Source organism: Chiloscyllium plagiosum, unplaced genomic scaffold, assembly GCF_037043375.1.
Source record: "Chiloscyllium plagiosum isolate Xiang-an unplaced genomic scaffold, Cpla_swu_hap1 HiC_scaffold_3, whole genome shotgun sequence".
Lineage (NCBI taxonomy): Eukaryota > Metazoa > Chordata > Chondrichthyes > Orectolobiformes > Hemiscylliidae > Chiloscyllium > Chiloscyllium plagiosum.
The window spans coordinates 152,581,279-152,599,919 of record NW_028270141.1 but is presented as its reverse complement, the minus strand read 5'-3'; the positions used below and the strand labels follow the sequence as shown (position 1 = coordinate 152,599,919).

The 18,641-nt window shown below is 43.5% G+C and overlaps 1 protein-coding gene across 4 annotated transcripts in view; it reads right to left on the bottom strand.

Moving 5' to 3' along the window:
- cul9 (cullin 9) overlaps window positions 1-18,641 on the bottom strand; it is a 198,422-nt gene that overhangs the window by 154,128 nt on the left and 25,653 nt on the right. For 3 of the 4 annotated variants that reach the window (XM_043687358.2, XM_087984475.1, XM_043687359.2), the window contains one exon: window positions 11,603-12,256. In XM_043687358.2, the coding sequence (XP_043543293.2) occupies window positions 11,603-12,242 (640 nt within the window). In that variant the 5' untranslated portion in view covers window positions 12,243-12,256. Of the gene's footprint in view, window positions 1-11,602; window positions 12,257-18,641 lie in introns of those variants that run through there. The other variant, XM_043687357.2, reaches the window with a different exon arrangement.

Genomic DNA, 18,641 nt, shown 5'->3' with positions numbered 1-18,641 from the left:
CGAGACCTCTCTGCTCATCCACACTACCAAGAATTTTACCATTAGCCCCGTACTGTTACTTTTTCCAAAGTAATTCACCTCATTCTTTTCTGCATTAAACTCCATTTGCCACCTCTCAGCCCAGCTCTGCAGCTCATCTATGTCCCTCTGTAACCTGCAACATCCTTCAGCACAATCCACAACTCCACCGACCTTAGTGGCATCCACACATGCACTAAGCCATCCTTCTACATGCTCAACCAGGTCATTTATAAAAGTGACAAACAGCAGTGGCCCCAAAATAGATCCTTGTAGTACACACTAGTAACTAAACTCCAGGATGAATATTTCCATCAACCACCACCCTCTGTCTTCTTTCAGTGAGGCAATCTCTGATCCAAACCGCTAAATCGCCCTCAATCCCATGCCCCCATACTTTCTGCAATAGCCTACCATAGGGAACCTGGTCAAATGTCTTACTGAAATCCATATACACCACATCCACCTGTTTAGTCACCTTCCCAAAGAACTCTAAGGTTTGTGAGACACTACCTACCCTTCACAAAACCATGTTGGCTATCTCTAATCAAATTATTCCTAGCTCTTATAATCCTTTCCAACACTTTACCCACAGCCAAAGTAAGGCTCCTGGTCTATAATTACCAGGGTTGTCTCTACTCCACTTCTTAACTGTGATATTAAAGAGAGTTAATTTGCTCTGCTGACCTGCAAGAAATTGAATGCTCTGGGGGTAGGGTGGTGTGTCATTGTCTTATGGGTGCAATGTGGGAGGTTTACATTCCCATCCCTTGCCATTCAGGGATGATTTACATTGATTTCATTCCCTATTCAGAAATCAATAAGAACATTATAGTTGGAATGCTGACTGCTCCCTGCAGTTAATAAAAAAATACAATTCACACCAGATCTGGCCACTAAGGGATGAGGAATTAACAGAACAAGGGGACACTTGCCATCCTCCAGTCTTCTGGAACTATTCCTGTCGACAATGACAACATAAAGATCAAAACCAAAGGCTCTGCAATACCCTCCCTAGCTTCCCAGAGAATCCTAGGATATACCCCATCCAGCCCAGGGGACTTAGCTATTTCTACACTTTCCAGAATTGCTAACACCTCTCCCATATGAACCTTAATCACATCTAGTCTAATAGACTATCTCAGTATTCTCCTGACAGCATTGTCTTTTTCCAGTGTGAATACTGACGAATATTCATTTGGCATTTCCCTTATCGACTGTGACTCCACGCACAACTTCCCACCTCTGTCCTTGATTGGCCTGAAGAAGGGCTTATACCCGAAACCCTCGATTCTCTTGTTCCCTGGATGCAGCCTGACCTGCTGCGCTGTTCCTACCTGCCAAAGACTTCTCATGTTCTCTCCTGGCTCTTCTCAGCTCTCTTTTTAGGTCCTTCCTGGCTAACTTGTGACTCTCAAGCACCCTAAGTGATCCTTTACATCTCATCCTCACATAGCCTCCTTCTTCCTCTTGACAAGAGATTCAACTTTTTTTTTTAGATTAGATTACTTACAGTGTGGAAACAGGCCCTTCGGCCCAACAAGTCCATACCGCCCGCCGAAGCGCAACCCACCCATACCCCTACATTTACCCCTTACCTAACACTACGGGCAATTGAGCATGGCCAATTCACCTGACCTGCACATTTTTGGACTTGTGGGAGGAAACCGGAGTACCCGGAGGAAACCCACGCAGACACGGGGAGAACGTGCAAACTCCACACAGTCAGTCGCCTCAGGCGGGAATTGAACCCGGGTCTCTGGCGCTGTGAGGCAGTAGTGCTAACCACTGTACCACCGTGCCGCCCAACTTCTTTAGTAAATCACGGTTCCTTCATTCGACCACTTCCTCCCTGCCTGACAGGTACATACTTATCATGGACATGTAGTAGCTGAACCTTGAACAAGCTCCACATTTCAATTATGCATATCCCCTGCAGTTTTCTTCCCCATCCTGTTTGTCCTAAATCTTGCTGAATCACATCATAATTGCCTTTCCCCCAGCTATAACTCTTGCCCTGTGCTACATATCTGTGCCTTTGCATCGTTGAAGTAAAAATAACCAAATTGTGATCACTATCACCAAACTGCTCACCTACCTCCAAATCTAACACCTGACCTGCCTGGTTCATTACCCAGTACCAAATCCAGTGCGGTCTCGCCTCTTGTTGACCAGTCTACATACTGTCGTCAAGAAACCTTCCTGCACACATTTGACAAAAACTGACCCAACTATAGTATTTCCAGTCAATACTTGGAAAGTTAAAGTCCCCCATAATAACTACCCTGTCACTCACTTCTATCGAGGATCATCTTTGCAATCCTTTCCACTGGAACTATTCAGACGCCTATAAAAACTGAGTGATCTCTTCTTCCCTGTTTCTAATCTTAGCCCATACTACCTCAACAGATGAGTCGTCAAACCATCCTTTCTACCACCGAAATACTGTCCTTGACTAACAATGCCACACCTCCCCCTCTTTTACCACCTTCTCTGTTCTTACTGAACCATCTAAATCCTGGAACCTGCAACAATCATTCCTGTCCCTGTTCTATCCATGTCTCTGAAATGGCCATAACATCGAAGTCCCAGGTACCAATACATGCTGCAAGTTTACCCACCTTATTCCAGATACTCCTGCTGTTGAAGTAGACACTGCAAACCACCTTCCTGCCTGCCAATACACTCTTGCAACCTTAAAACCTTTATTAATGACCTTGCTACACTCAACCTCCTGTACATTGAAGCTGCAATTCAGGTTCCCATTCCCCTGAATTAGTTTAAACCCTCCCGAAGAGCATTAGCAAAGACCCCACCAGGATATTGGTTCAGATGTAGTCCATCCCGTTTGTAGAGGTCCCATCTACCCAGAATGAGCCCCCATTATCCAGGTATCTGAATCCCTCCCTCCTGCACCATCCCTGCAGCTTGCTCTCCCTGTTCCTCGCCAGCACATGGTACAGGTAACAAACAAGATATCAACTCTTTGTTTTAGCTCGAAGTTTCCATCTCAGCTCCTCGAATTTCTGAAATGTGAGGTGATTCACTTTCAAAGCAAAAACAATGCAGTACATTACTACCAGAATGGCTGTAAATTGGGACAGGGGTGTGAGGAGTGGGACATGGGTGTCCTTATGCACCAGTTGAGGTAGGTGCGCAGGTGCAGGTGGTAAAGAAGGCAAATGGTATGTTGGCCTTCATTGCAGGAAATTTTGAGTACAGGAGCAGGGATGTGTTGCAGTTATACAGGGCCTTGGTGAGGCCACACATAGAATAGTGTGTAATTTTGGTCTCCTTTTCTAAGGAAGGATGCTCTCGCTGTCAAGCAAAGGTCTACCAGGCTGATTCAGGGGATGGCGGGACTGATGCATGAGGAGAGATAGACTAGGTAGGATTGTTGTCACTGGGGTTCAAACAAGTTAGGCAAGGAATCTCAGAGACTTATAAAATTCGAACAGGTCGAGATAGGGTAGATGCAGAGAAGATGGTCCCGATGGTGGGTGTGCCTAGAACCAGGGTTCACAGTGAAGATTCAGGACGGACCATTTAGGATGGAGATGAGGAGACATTTCTTCACCCAAAGAGCACTGTGCCTGTAGAATTCATTACCACAGGATGTAGTTGATGCCAAAACATTGAAAGTACTCAAGAGGCGGCTAGATGTAGCACTTGGGGTGAACGGAATCAAAGTTTATGGGCAGAAAGCAGGATTTGGTAATTGAGATGAATAATCAGCCATGATTGTGATGAATGGCACAGCAGGCTCGAAGGGCTGAATAGCCTGCTCCTACGTTTCCATGAACATACCATTGTAAAGCAATCTTTAAATTGCTATATCACAAGTCATTTGAGAAGACGCCAAACCCTGGCTTCTTTTAGGTTTGAGGTTGTATGAAATATTTGCTCTATCAGTCTAACACACTCTGTACTGCTAAACTTGTACTGAGCTTTAAATAGATTGCTATTATGTCGTAAGTCACATGAATGCTTGACTCATTAAAAATTTTCCTCTAGTGTTTGCTAGAACGAGACAGTTTTAACACAAACACCATGGCATATAGTTCTACTGTGTGCTTCCAGCACTTTCTGGTTTTATTCCCGGTTACCAGCATCCACAGTATTTTGCTTTTATCACAAAACTGCATACCTTATTCTGGCGTCTGGCATAAGGTTGGCTATATTTTTTTAAAAAATCAAACTCAAAGTTCATGCAATTAAGACTTGTAACGACACATTTGTAATAAGAATATTGGCGAATCAAATGTTAAATCTTGAGATTTTTAGCGTAGGCTTCAGAATACAGGAGAAAGTGAGGACTGCAGATGCTGGAGATCAGAGCTGAAAATGTGTTGCTGGAAAAGCGCAGCAGGTCAGGCAGCATCCAGGGAACAGGAGAATCGACGTTTCAGGCATAAGCCAGTCTTCGGGAATGAGGAACGTTTGTCCAGCAGGCTTGGGGGAGGGGCGTCGGAAATGTGATAGGTGGAAAGAGGTCAAGGTGAGGGTGATAGGTCAGACTGGGGTGGGGGCGGAGAGGTCAGGAAGAAGGTTGCAGGTTAGGAAGGCGGTGCTGAATTCGATGGATTTGACTGAGACAAGGTGGAGGGAGGGGAAATGAGGAAACTGGTGAAATCCGAGTTCATCTCTTGTGGTTGGAGGGTTCCTAGGCGGAAGATGAGGCGCTCTTCCTCCAACCGTCGTGTTGTTGTGGTCTGGCGATGGAGAAGTCCAAAGACCTGCATATCCTTGGTGGAGTGGGAGGGGGAGTTGAAGTGTTGAGCCAAAGGGTGGTTGGGTTGGTTGGTTTCCCCCGCAATTTCCCCCCCGACGTGGTCGACGATGCCCTCCACCGCATCTCTTCCACTTCCCGCTCCTCCGCCCTTGAGCCCCGCCCCTCCAACCGCCACGAGGACAGAACCCCACTGGTCCTCACCTACCACCCCACCAATCTCCATGTACAGCACATCATCCGCCGTCATTTCCGGCACCTCCAAACGGACCCCACCACCAAGGATATATTTCCCTCCCCTCCCCTATCAGCATTCCGTAAAGACCACTCCCTCCGTGACTCCCTCGTCAGATCCACACTCCCCACCAACCCAATCTCCACTCCCGGCACCTTCCCCTGCAACCGCAGGAGGTGCAAGACATGCGCCCACACCTCCCCCCAAGGCCCTAAAGGAAACTTCCATATCCGCCACAGATTCACCTGCACCTCCACACACCATCTATTGCATCCTCTGCACCCGATGTGGCCTCCTCTATATTGAGGAGACAGGCCGGCTACTTGTGGAGCATTTCAGAGAACACCTCTGGGACACCCGGACCAACCAACCCAACCACCCTTTGGCTCAACACTTCAACTCCCCCTCCCACTCCACCTAGGACATGCAGGTCCTTGGACTCCTCCATCGCCAGACCATAGCAACACGACGGTTGGAGGAAGAACGCCTCATCTTCCGCGTAGGAAGCCCCCAACCACAAGGGATGAACTCAGATTTCTCCAGTTTCCTCATTTCCTCTCCCTCCACCTTGTCTCAGTGAAATCCCTCGAACTCAGCACCGCCTTCCTAACCTGCAATCTTCTTCCTGACCTCTCCGCCCCCACCCCCACTCTGGCCTATCACCCTCACTTTGACCTCCTTCCATCTATCGCATTTCCAACGCCCCTCCCCCAAGTCCCTCCTCCCTACCTTTTATCTTAGCCTGCTGGACACACTTTCCTCATTCCTGAAGAAAGGGAAAATGTCAGAAGATCTGGATAAGTTCAAGATGATCAGACAGAGTCAATGTGTTTGTAAAAGGGAAATCATGTTGGACCAATCTAATCTAACGGAGCTCTCTGAAGGAGCAAAACATTCTGTGGATAAAGGGGAACCAGTGGATACACTGCACTTGGATTTCCACAAGGTATGTGTAAGATGCCACATCAAAGTACAATGCAGAAAATAGAAGTTAACATCCATAGGGCAGCACATTGGCATGGAAGCACATTCAAGACATCCACCTATAACAGAGATTTGGTAATTTTATTTCTTCCACAGGGGAAGTGTGCCTTTAAAACTCTGCCTGTAAAAGTGGTGCAAGAGGAGTCCTTAACTATTTTTAAGGCAGAGGTAGATATATTCTTTAACAGAGGGCTGAAAGGTTAAGCAGGAATGTGGATTTTAGGCAAGTATTTGGTCAGTGACAATTTTATTGAATGGTGGTGCAGGCTTGAAGAAGGCTCTTCCTTTTTCAACAAAGGCTACCATTACATTAACCTTCCTAATAGCTTGGTACACCTGCTGGTTAGCTTTCATTGATGTATTAACAAGGAAACCTAGGTCCCTTTGTACATCTGCACCACGGTGCTGTTTTGTTGCATTTCAGTGTAACTGGAGTTTGGTGAAAGAGGGAGCAGGGTATTCAGTCCCTCCTTTTCCCTGATCTGAGATCTTTCTGCTCTTTAATGTAAAAGAAAGGTCTTAAAAGAATCTGGGGTATAAGGGGGAAACGCGATCTTCAGGTACTCTTCTAGCGCAGAGCACAGAAGTCAGAGGGCAAGTGAATCTGGCAAGGTGTAGCTGAGCAAAGCAACAGGAAAGCTTTCAAAGCACCACCACAGCACTGCCTTCACTAAATCCAGAGTTGGAGCTCCTCAGGTAGCATCAGGATTGAAAAGTGACATGGACAAATGGAAGCTGCTGAGGGGGTGAGTACAGACGGTGAGTACTCATACTACCATTGTTGCGTACAGTTTGTAAAGTCCTTATTTTATGGTATGTAGCTTGCAAACAGCTATGTTTGTTTTAAAGAGGTCAAAGGGAAGAGGAGCCCTAAAGTAATTGATATTATTTGGTTTGAAGAGCCCTTCAAAGGGATAACTCATGACAAGAGAGCTGAAAGAAGTAGTTTGTTCCTCTTGCTCTATATGGGAAGCCAGTCACATTTCCAGCATGTGCACAGGAAGTGTCTCCAGCTGCAGCTTCTGGAAGCCTGAGTTTTGAAGTTGGAGAAGCAGCTGGAAACACCATGAAACATCTGTGATGCTGAGAATATCGTGCATACCAAGAACAGAGAGGTGGTCACACAGACAAAGACTCCACAGGCAGAAAGGGAGCAGGTGACCATCAGGCAGAGTAAAAGGACTCCTACGACTACTGCCCTACAAAACAGACAGGCCACTTTAGATTGTGTTTAGAATGGCCTCTCAGGGGAAAGCAGAAACAACCAAATCTGTTGCACCAAGTTGACTCTGCTACGCAGGAGAGGTGGACAAAGTGTGGGAATGCAACAGTTATAGGGGAGCAGCTAATGGCATGGTGCCCATCATTAGGTAAAAACAATGGCTGCAGATGCTGGAAGCCAGATTCTAAATTAGTGGTGCTGGAAAAGCACAGCAGTTCAGGCAGCATCCGAGGCCAATCATTACCAATGGCATAAGTTTAAAAAAAGGGGTGAGGTCCTAAAAGTTAAACAGTGTTAGAAAGCAGGTTGAAAAATAGGACTTAGGATTTGTACCAATGCCATGTGCAAATCTGAGTAGAATAGCAAGATCTATATCAGATGAATACTTGGCTGAGAAGATGGCTCAAGGTGGAGGGTTTCAGATTCTTGAGACTTTGGGACCAACTATAGGGAAGTTGGGACCAGTTTAAACTGGACAGGATCAGGAATGATTTCCTCAGGCAAGTATTTGTTAGTGTAGTTGAGGAGGATTGAAATTCAAATGGCAGGGACATGGGAACCTAAGTAAGGTAACAAGAGGAAGGCAAACAAGGAAGGCAATAAAAAGGGACAGTAAGATGCAAAAATAATAGACAGAGTAATCAAAAGGCAATGTGCAAACAGGATCACAGTACCAAAGGTAGGATGACTAGAAGTGGTTAAAAAAAAGCCTCTCAAAGAACAAACCATTCAGAATTAGGCAGATGAATTAATAGCGCAAGTATGATTTTGTAACCATTACAGAGACTACCAGAACTAGGAACTTAACATTCAGAGATATTTGACTTTTCAGGGAGAAAGGAGGGAAGGAAAAGTTGGTGAGGTATCACTGTTAATAAGAGACGAAATGAGCACAGTTGTTGAAGACTATCTAGGCTCGGAATGAGGATCTAAAACCTGAATACAGGCTGAGGTGACTAGGTGTTGTCAAGAACATCTCTTCAGCGGTTGTTCCTAAGAATGTCGATGGCAACAAGATGGCTCCTCGATGCAAATAACATGACAAAATGGCTTTTAAGTTACTAACTGCTAATTCTGCTATAGCTGCATAAGTGACTAACCAGTCTGCTTCAATAAAGATTAGCAGACAATGCGCCTTTTAAAGCATAGAAATAACTTAACGAGATAAGACATTACTGGCCAACCTAACTGACCTTCAGACTCAGGTGCAATGACTCGGTTAGTGAGATCAGGGTGGCCTGAGGTGTTGGAAAATAAAGTTGGTTCCCAGGAAATATCACTGGACTAAGTAACTGTCAAGTACAGCAGTATGTTGTACTAATTGGTAATTGTTTGAATGTACAATGCGATCATGGCCTGTACCCTTCTTTAAGAAAAGTATAAGAATGTCTTTGCATTAAGCCATGTGCGCAGCTCCTCAGAGGAAATCGGAAGTACACAACTTCTGTGTATTCAGATGCTCTGTACCCGGCCGTATGAAGAAATAAAGAATGAAGTCTTAAAGAACCAGACCGATTGTGAGGACTTATTGACCGATCACAGAACAGAGCCTCCCAGTTCTTCAGGAATGGTGTACAGTCCATTTGGATGGAAGTAAATAACAGCAAGGGAAAGAGACACTAGTAGGCGTAGTGTATGGACCCCCAAACAGCAGACACTGTAGGACAGGTAAAAATTGATAAATAATAGCAACATGTAAAAAGAATAAAGCAAATTATGGAAGAAGCTAATTGTGGAAAAAGCTTTTCACCCAGACTACGTTGGGAGTCTGGAATGCACTGCCTGGGAGAGTAGTTGAGGTGAGAAATCTCACAGTCTTTAAAAACTACTTCAGTGAGCACTTACATTCAAGGCTATGGGCCTATTGTAGAGAGTAGTACATTTTTGACAGTACAACTTGATGGGCTGAAAGACCTCACCATATTGTATGACTATGATACTGTGAGCAGTTCTAGTCCTTTATTTAAGGAAAGGCATCATTTCAACAAAAGGCAAACCAGAGAAAGTTCACGAGGTTGATCGCTAGTATGAAGGGATTCCTTTAAGAGCAAAGGCAAAACTGGCTGAGATTCTACTACCTAGAGTTTAGAAGAATGAGGGGTAATCTCAGAAACGTATAGGCTTAAGGGGCTTGAACAGGGTAAACATTGAGAGGATGCTTCCCCTCATGGAAGAATCTAGAACCAGAGGGCACTGTCTCAGAATTTAGCAGTGCCAATTTAAGACTGAGATGAGGAGGAATATTCTTGAGGGTTGAGTGTCTTTGCAACTCCTTACCACAAAGAGCTGTGGGGGCAATCCTTATGTATATTTAAGGCTGAAATAGGTACTCGATCAGCAGGCAAATCAAGGGTTATTGGGAAAGGGCAGGAAAGGAAACATGAGGACCGTCAGATTGGCCACAATCCTAGCGAATGGCTGAGCAGGTTCCAGGGGCCAAATGGCCTACTCATTTTCCTCTTTCTTACCATCTACACTTTCCCACCTCTTACCATTTAAGAAATACTCAGCACATCTGCTCCTACCAAAGTGAGGAATTTCACATTTTTTCCACATTAAATTTCATCATATTCCCACTTAGCACCAACTGCAAATATGAAAATATTACGACATCTGGTTCCCAAATCTATACTGTAAACATCTCTAGCCCAATACTGATCCTTACAGTACACAACTTGTCACAGCCTGCAAACACCTGAATCACCACTTATTCCTCCTGATCTGTCTTTTAGCTAATCAGTACCTCCTATTCCATGCATTCACTTTTATTAGTAACATCTTCATAAAACTCCCACAGGTTTACCAAACATGACTTTACCTTTGCATCCGTGCTGACTATGCCTCATCAGATGACTATCAACCAGGTGCCCATTTACCCCACCCTTTATAATAGATTCTGCAAGCTTTCGGAGCCGCCGCTCCTTTCTCAGGCAGCCAATGAGAGCAAACACATTGTCCTTCCACTATTGTGTCCATTTGCTAACCTCCAATCCATAGGTAAAAACAAGGACTGCAGATGCTGGAAAAGCACAACAGTTCAGGCAGCAGGGCTTTTGCCCGAAACGTCGATTTTCCTGATCCTCGGATGCTGCCTGAACTGCTGTGCTTTTCCAGCACCACTCTAATCTAGAACCTCCAATCCATGCAAGTCATTCTGAATCCATAGCATTTTGGAAGATAACCATCAAAGCATGGAGTCTCTCTATAATGACCTCCTTCAACACTAATGTATCAGGTCCTAGCAATTTATCAACTTTTGGACCATTAATTTCTCCAGTTCAATCTAATTCCTAATGCTAATTTCCTCAAACCCATTTTTCCTAGCCACTTGGATCTCTAGTTCTAGGAAAGGTTTGGTATCTTCCTCAGTAAAAACAGTTGAGTAATTTCACTTCTCTGCCATTCTCTGTTCCACATTATAAATGCTCACGACTCGGCCTGTAATGGAGCCACTTTCCTTTTAGCCAAGTTCCTCCTTTTTTACATGCCTGTAAAAACTTTTAGATTTTTTTACGGTAGATTGCATTCATATTCTATTCTCCCATTCCTTAATGGTTTCTTGGTATTTCTTTGTTCCACAAATGTCTTAATCCTCATAATTACTGCTATTTATGGCAACTTTGTAGACATTTTCTTTTAATCTTATGCAATCCCCAACTTCCTTTGTTAGCTGCGGTTGACTAATCTTTTTAGATGTGGTGGTGTCAGTGTTGGACTAGGGTGGACAAAGTTAAAAATCACACAAGTACCGTGTCATAATCCAACAGGTTTACTTTGGAAGCTAATGCTTCCAAATAAAACTGTTGGACTATAACCTGGTGTTGTGAGATTTTTAATCTTTTTAGAGTTATATCTTGAAGGAATGTATAGTTGCTGTAAATCACAGTAGTATTTTTAAATAGTACAGTCATGCCTGTTAATGCATGTTTCCAAAGTTTTTTCAGGCCATTTTATGCCCAGTCACCTTTTTCCAGTCCATCTCAGCTAACTTGCACCCCGAACCTTCATATTTCCTTCAAATTCAACACCCTTGCTTCAGATTGAACTACCTCGCTTTCAAACACAACATAAAATATTATAATGTCATTCATCTCTGATTTTTTACAACGAGATTACTAACCCTTGATAGCCCTTCCTTCAACAGGCTCAACATTCTACTCTAGAAAACCATTCCCAACACACTTCAGAGACTTACTATTCACAGCTTGTGCTCAACTGGTTTACACAATAACTGGCTAATAGAAGTTAAAGTCTTGCAGATGCAAGTTCAAACAACTGCTTGTCATATTGTCAAGCATATCACTTATTACAGCATAGTCTCAGGTTCATTGTCTAATGTGAAACCCATAATCAGAGTTAAACCACATCATGCATAAGTTATACAAAAAAAAATTTAAACTAAAGAACATCTTACCTGCATCATGCGATGCGAGAGCCCGGAGCATCTTCCCAGCACTCCTGCGTGTTTGCGTTTCCTTGTTGCAGAGTAATTCCATAAGCACATCCAAAGCTCCTGTCTCTTTGAACACTCCCACCAGAGAGCCAATACTCGCATAAGCACTCAGAACATGAATTGTGTGAGAAATATTCAAGGATGATTCTGGTCCAGATTTACGAGACATCTGTCGTCTTGCTCGTTGTACCAAATGTTTTACATCCTCCTTCATATCAAGTAACTCTACATCATCAAACGCGACATCAGAGTCTGCACTCACTGGACAAGATCTGGCACTCAGTTCCTGCTCCTCTTTCACTCTCTGACCATCTGGTTTCCGTTTCCCAAGAAGTGTAGGACAGTTGGCATATACATCTTCAGCTGACATCCACATCAATATATTATCCACTTTACTATCGCTAGATGAACTGTTTCCTCCATTACTACTGCTGCCTCCTCCTCCTCCTCCTCCACTATCATCTACAGTCAGCACATTCCAGCGAATGAGATACTCAGTAAGGCCATCATACGAGCGGCGTTGGCGGATCAGCTCTTCTGGGTAAGCCTGCATTTTGGGTCCGAGCTGGACCAGAAGGTTTTTGCTGCGCCGTTCACCCATTGTCTTCGAATCTACTAAACAGAAAACAACAATTAGATTTACAGCAACGTTTTACAATTCTAAATTTAAATCAATTACATAAGAAAATGAGTCAGCTGGTCTATCTGGAATCTTGAGTTGTTATACTCCTCCAGCATATTCCAGTGTTCTGAATTGGTTGGAAAAATAGGAAATAATCTGCCATCTATCATGCTTCTTTTAACAATATCCATTTCATGGGATTGGATTTGATACAGCTTGGAAAAAATTAGTTATCTCCTATTTCTTGCTACGGCATAATATTATTAGTTTCACTGTGGAAAGCCTGACAAGCTCCCATTTTGAGAAAAAGTATAATTAAAAGGAGCTTTGAGTAGTTAAAATTTCAGTAACATCCTATGATTAACTATCCATTTCAAGAAACAGAAAAATCTGACTAACACTGCGCCCTAAATGGAGAGGAGTGTACATTGCTAGGCTTTCTTCAGATGCCTCAGTGAACATTGTTACACTAAATCATGCGGCACGGTGGCACAGTGGTTAGCACTGCTGCCTCACAGCGCCAGAGACCCGGGTTCAATTCCCGACTCAGGCGACTGACTGTGTGGAGTTTGCACATTCTCCCAGTGTCTGCGTGGGTTTCCTCCGGGTGCTCCGGTTTCCTCCCACAGTCCAAAGATGTGCAGGTCAGGTGAATTGGCCATGCTAAATTGCCCGTAGTGTTAGGTAAAGGGGTAAATGTAGGGAAATGGGTGGGTTGCGCTTCGGCGGGTTGGTGTGGACTTGTTTGGCCGAAGGGCCTGTTTCCACACTAAGTAATCTAATCTAAAAAATGCATCAACATGTTAAGACTAAAGAACTTTGCTGTTGGATTGAGGTTCATGACTGAGTCATCGGAATTTCAAGCTGTGCACTGGTTGGCATTACAATCTGCCTCAGCAGTTAATTCTCAATGGGGAGAGGAGGAAGAGGAGAATGGGGAGGATGAAAAAATGCAAACCAACTAGCAACACCATTCCGGAAAGTTATTCAATTATCTAATCAAATATACACCATTACACTCAATTTCTTCTATTCGACCAAAACACCTAAATAACCTAAAGTTGTCCAGATCTAATGAACAGCCAATTTACAATGAGTCATTCTTCACAAGAGGAAAAATAAATTCAAAGGAAAAAGAATGGCCAATCAATAAACCTGCTGCCTGGTAAGTGAGCCTCCTGGAAGTCTTTCAGATTACCATATCTCATCAATACAGCCCATCAGAATCACTAACTACAACAGGTCAACAAACACCTCAGACACCAAATCTCAAAACAGGAAAACATTATCCAGAGACACGCAACAGCCTTGTGGGAAAAGTAGTAGCTCATGGAACAACTGGGATAGTTGCAACCACATATATAGCATGGGCTGAGTAATAGAAAATAAAGGATAATGGCTCATGGATATTATTCTTGAGAGGAAAAACCAAAGTTGCTCAAGAACTCAGCAGGTCAGTCATTGTGGAGAGAAAGCAGAGTTTATATTTCGGGTCCAGTGACCCTTCTTCAGAATAAATGACTCTGCTTGATCATACTATGAATTTCTAAATACTCTATCACATCATCTATAACAGGCTGATGTTTTCTCAATAAGACATGTTAAGCTAACTAGTCTACAGTTTATTGTCTCCTTCCAATTTGAAGTTGTTTCCCAATCCTCCAGGATGTTTCCAAAAACCAAGGATTTTTGAAAGCTTGTTGCCTGTGTATGCATACATTGTGCTCCTATATTTTTACTTCACCTCAAAATATTAATAGTAAACAGATTGAATAGAAAAGACCATAGCCGCTTACTCCAGACTCGCCAAACAGCTCGATTTCTTTGGAAATAGATTTGTTCTACTACAACCAGCTCCAATGAATCTAACTCAAGAATGGGGGAGCCAAGCACATAAGTGTGAAAGATAAGCTGAAGTATTTGCATCCAGCTTCAATCCAATTTGCCGAGTGAACGAACCTCTCAGCCTCCCGAGATCCCTGGCATCACAAAAGTCAGTCTTCAGTCAACTTCATTGACTGCATAGGACATCAGGAAGTGTAGTACTGCTTTTTTCATTGACAGTGTGGGAAATTCCCCAATTACTTTTGTATCTCGTGGGGCCATTTGTCCATGTCTAATAACATGGCCCAGGAAGGTGACTTGGGCTTTGGCAAATCCACTTTTAGCTAGGTTTACCACCAAGCCTGCCTTCCAAAGTCGATCAAACAAATCCAATAAATGCTGTAAATGTTCTTTCCACGAGTGACTAAAAATCACCAGGTCATCAATGTACACCACACAGTTGGGTAATCCGGCAATGACCATATTAGTCAGTCTCTGAAATGTGGCTGGAGCATTTTTCATACCAAATGGCATGACTTTGAACGGATATAGTCCATTTGGTGTTATGAAAGCCAAAATTGCCTTTGCTCTCTCTGACAGAGGTACTTGCCAGTAGCCTCTGAGCAAATCCAACTTAGAAATCTAAGTTTCTTGTCCCACTTTTTCGACAGTCCTCCAACTGTGGAATTGGATATGCATCAGTCTTTATAACAGCATTGTCTTTGCGATAGTCCACACCAACCACTGGGTACCATCTGGCTTTGGCACCATGACTATGGGTGAGCTCCAGTCACTGTAACTCACTTCGATTATGCCATCTTGGAGAATGTGCTCTATCGCCTTCTGAACCTGTGCCAACTTTAGAAGGTTATGCCTAAAAGGACGTCGCTTATCAGCATAGGATCTATATCTAAATCATGCACAGTTAGGTTAGTACTACCCAGTTTATTTCCGCACATCTCCCCATGTGATAGCAATAACTTTCAGGTCATTTCGATTATCCCAATTTTTGACAACTCCGTCATTGACCAATTTGATTTGAGGAATGTCCAATTCAGAATCCTCTGAACTTGGTTCTTCCTTCTGTGTTGTAATCATTAACACCTTCTCCTCTTGCTTTCCTTCCCTAACAAAATACCTTTTAAGCAAATTCACGACACAGATTTCTTCCTGTCTGGAGTCCTTATCGAGTAGTTCACCTCACTCAATTTCCTTGTAATGTGATATGGTCCATAAACCTTGCTTTTAAAGACTCCCCTGTTACTGGAAGTAACACCAATACCTTATCCCCAATTGCAGAATTGCGAATGTGTGACTTTTTATCCACTTCCTATTCATTGTATGCTGTGATATTTTTAAACGCTGTCTAGCCAACTCTCCAGCACTATTTAATTATTCGCTAAAATTTGAGACATTGTCCAAATGGATGACCTCTGAATTCTGACTTATTAATTTCTCCTTAATCAGTTTTAACGGTCCTCCTACTTAATGCCCGAACATTCATTCAAATGGACTGAATTTGGTAGATTCCTTCAGTGCAACTCCGATCGCAACAAGTACAAATGAAATTCCCTTATCCCAATCATTTGGATAATCCTGACCACAAGGTCTCAACATGGTCTTTTGTGTTTGATGCCATCTCTCTAGCACTCCCTGCAATTCCGGATAGTACGCAGTAGATGTGAATTGCTTTATTCCCAAGTTATCCATAACCTCCTTGAATACTCTGGATGTGAAGTTTCATCCTTGATTTGACTAGATCTGTATTGATAGTCCGTATCAAGTAAAAAATTTAAGTTTTGTAATGGGATTGCCTCTGAATATCTAGTCGACACATCCATTATTGTTAATAAATACTTATTCCCACTTTTTGTTTGAGGTAGGGTACGTACGTAATTAATCAAGACTCTTAAAAGGCTCCCAAATGCTGCAATAGGTATCAAAAGGTGCAGGTTTTATTACTGTCTGTGGTTTTCAGATTAGCTGACATGCATAACACATCTGACAAAATTCAACTACATCCTTGTGTAGTCCAGGCCAGTAAAAATGTCTTTGTATTTAGCCTGTGTTTTCCTCTCTCATAAATGACCTCCAAGTGGTAGCTTGTGTGCCACTCGCAGCACCTCCTTTCTATATCCTACTGGCAAAACAATTTGATGAATCTCTACCCGTTTCTCATTTGCTTGAATGTGTAATGGTCTCCATTTCCTCATTAAGACATCATTTGTTAATTAACAACATAGGAATGCATTCACTTTCTTTCTCAGAAATGCCTTTTGATATAACTGTTTTAACTCCTCTTTCTGTTGTAATTCAATCAACTTAGCAGAGCTAAAAATACTGGCATGTTTACCTATTTGCTCTCTGTTCTACTTATCTGATCAAAGTAACACTATGTCAGCTTCCTCATCTGTGCCTTTTGATCCCTCCTGCTTCAGCTTGTGCCTCTCTGACCTTGTGACCACACAATCAGAGAAAATTCCTGAAAAAACATTCATGTCTTCAGTTGCCGGCACCTCCACTGGCTTTTCAACCAGAGTAGGCAGCACGCCTACCGGAGGATCAGCTATATCATTTGCAAGGACAAATTGCATTCCTGGAGCTGAGAGTTTGTCCAGCACTCCTCCCACAAATTCTCCACTCTTCTCTGGACTCTCTAGCCTCACTTTACATAACTGAGTACTTTTTGTCTCACCATGAATTCCTGTTACCAGTAACTTTCTGGGCAATAGCCTGTCAGGAGTGTATATCTCCTCATACTTCAGCATTACAGACTGAGAGGTTCTTATGTTCCTTCATATAGTAACCTCCTTACCGACTGCTCCTGGCCGATGTGAATAAACTTTAACCTTGCATGTATATTGTTTAAGGAGATCTGGCACTTCCTCCTTAACCAGCCTCTGATTATCGTGTACACTGAGGCAGTTGTCTAACTTCCCCTGTGCTTTTTGTTAGTAGTCTAACAAAACTCCCAGGCTTGTCTGGTTTTCCTACATCTGGCTTTCTCCTCGCCCACCAACATTGCCATGTTCTGTGGCCCACTTTATTACAATGAATACATCGGAGCCTTTTAACTTGTTTGTCCCCAAGGGTTTCTTTTTTACCCTTTGGGAAGTTATCCTTATGATCGTCACTGAGATCTACCTTTCCCTTTCCAAATGAGGAATTCTTTTTGCCCCAATTTCTATACCTCATGGACTGAAATTGATTCTGGAAACCAAACCGTGTTTTAAGGACCAGGTCATAATCATCAGCCACTTCAGCTGCTAACCTTGCTGTTTTCACTCTCTGCTCTCCCACACGAGTTCACACTACTTCAGGCAGTGAATTTTTGAATACCTCTAAAATAATTACCTCTCTAAGGGCTGGGTCCTCTACTTTTTGTCATTTACATAAATGATTTGGATGCGAGCATAAGAGGTACAGTTAGTAAGTTTGCAGATGACACCAAAATTGGAGGTGTAGTGGACAGCGAAGAGGGTTACCTCAGATTACAACAGGATCTTGACTAGATGGGCCAATGGGCTGAGAAGTGGCAGATGGAGTTTAATTCAGATAAATGCGAGGTGCTGCATTTTGGGAAAGCAAATCTTAGCAGGACTTAATGGTAAGGTCCTAGGGAGTGTTGCTGAACAAAGAGACCTTGGAGTGCAGGTTCATAGATCCATGAAAATGGAGTCACAGGTAGATAGGATAGTGAAGGCAGCGTCAGGTATGCTTTCTTTTATTGGTCAGAGTATAGATACAGGAGTTGGGAGGTCATGTTGCAGCTGTACAGGACATTGGTTAGGCCACTGTTGGAATATTGCGTGCACTTCTGGTCTCCTTCCTATCAGAAAAGAGGTTGTGAAACTTGAAAGGGTTCAGAAAAGATTTACAAGAATGTTGCCAGGGTTGGAGGAATTGAACTATAGGGAGGGCCTGAACAGGCTGGGATTGTTTTCCCTGGAGCATCGGAGGCTGTGGGGTGACCTTAGAGGTTTATAAAATCTTGAGGGACCAGGTCTGTTTCCTGGGGTGGGGGAGTCCAGAACTAGAGGGCATAGGTCTCTTTTATATCTTTCCCCTCTCACCCTAAACCTAAGGGGCAACGGTTTCACTCAGAGGGTGCGGGTATGTGTATGGAATGAAGTGGTGGAGGCTTGTACAATTGCAACATTTAAGAGGCATTTGGAGGGTATATGAATAGGAAGGGTTTGGAGGGATATGGGCTGAGTGCTGGCAGGTGAGACTAGATTGGGTTAGATTAGATTACATTACATTACAGTGTGGAAACAGGCCCTTCAGCCCAACAAGTCCACACCGACCCGCCGAAGCGCAACTCACCCATACCCCTACATTTACCCCTTACCTAACACTACAGGCAATTTAGCATGGCCAATTCACCTTACCTGCACATCTTTGGACTGTGGGAGGAAACCGGAGCACCCAGAGGAAACCCACGCAGACACTGGGAGAATGTGCAAACTCCACACAGTCAGTCGCCTGAGGCGGGAATTGAACCCGGGTCTCTGCTGCTGTGAGGCAGCAGTGCTAACCACTGTGCCACCGTGC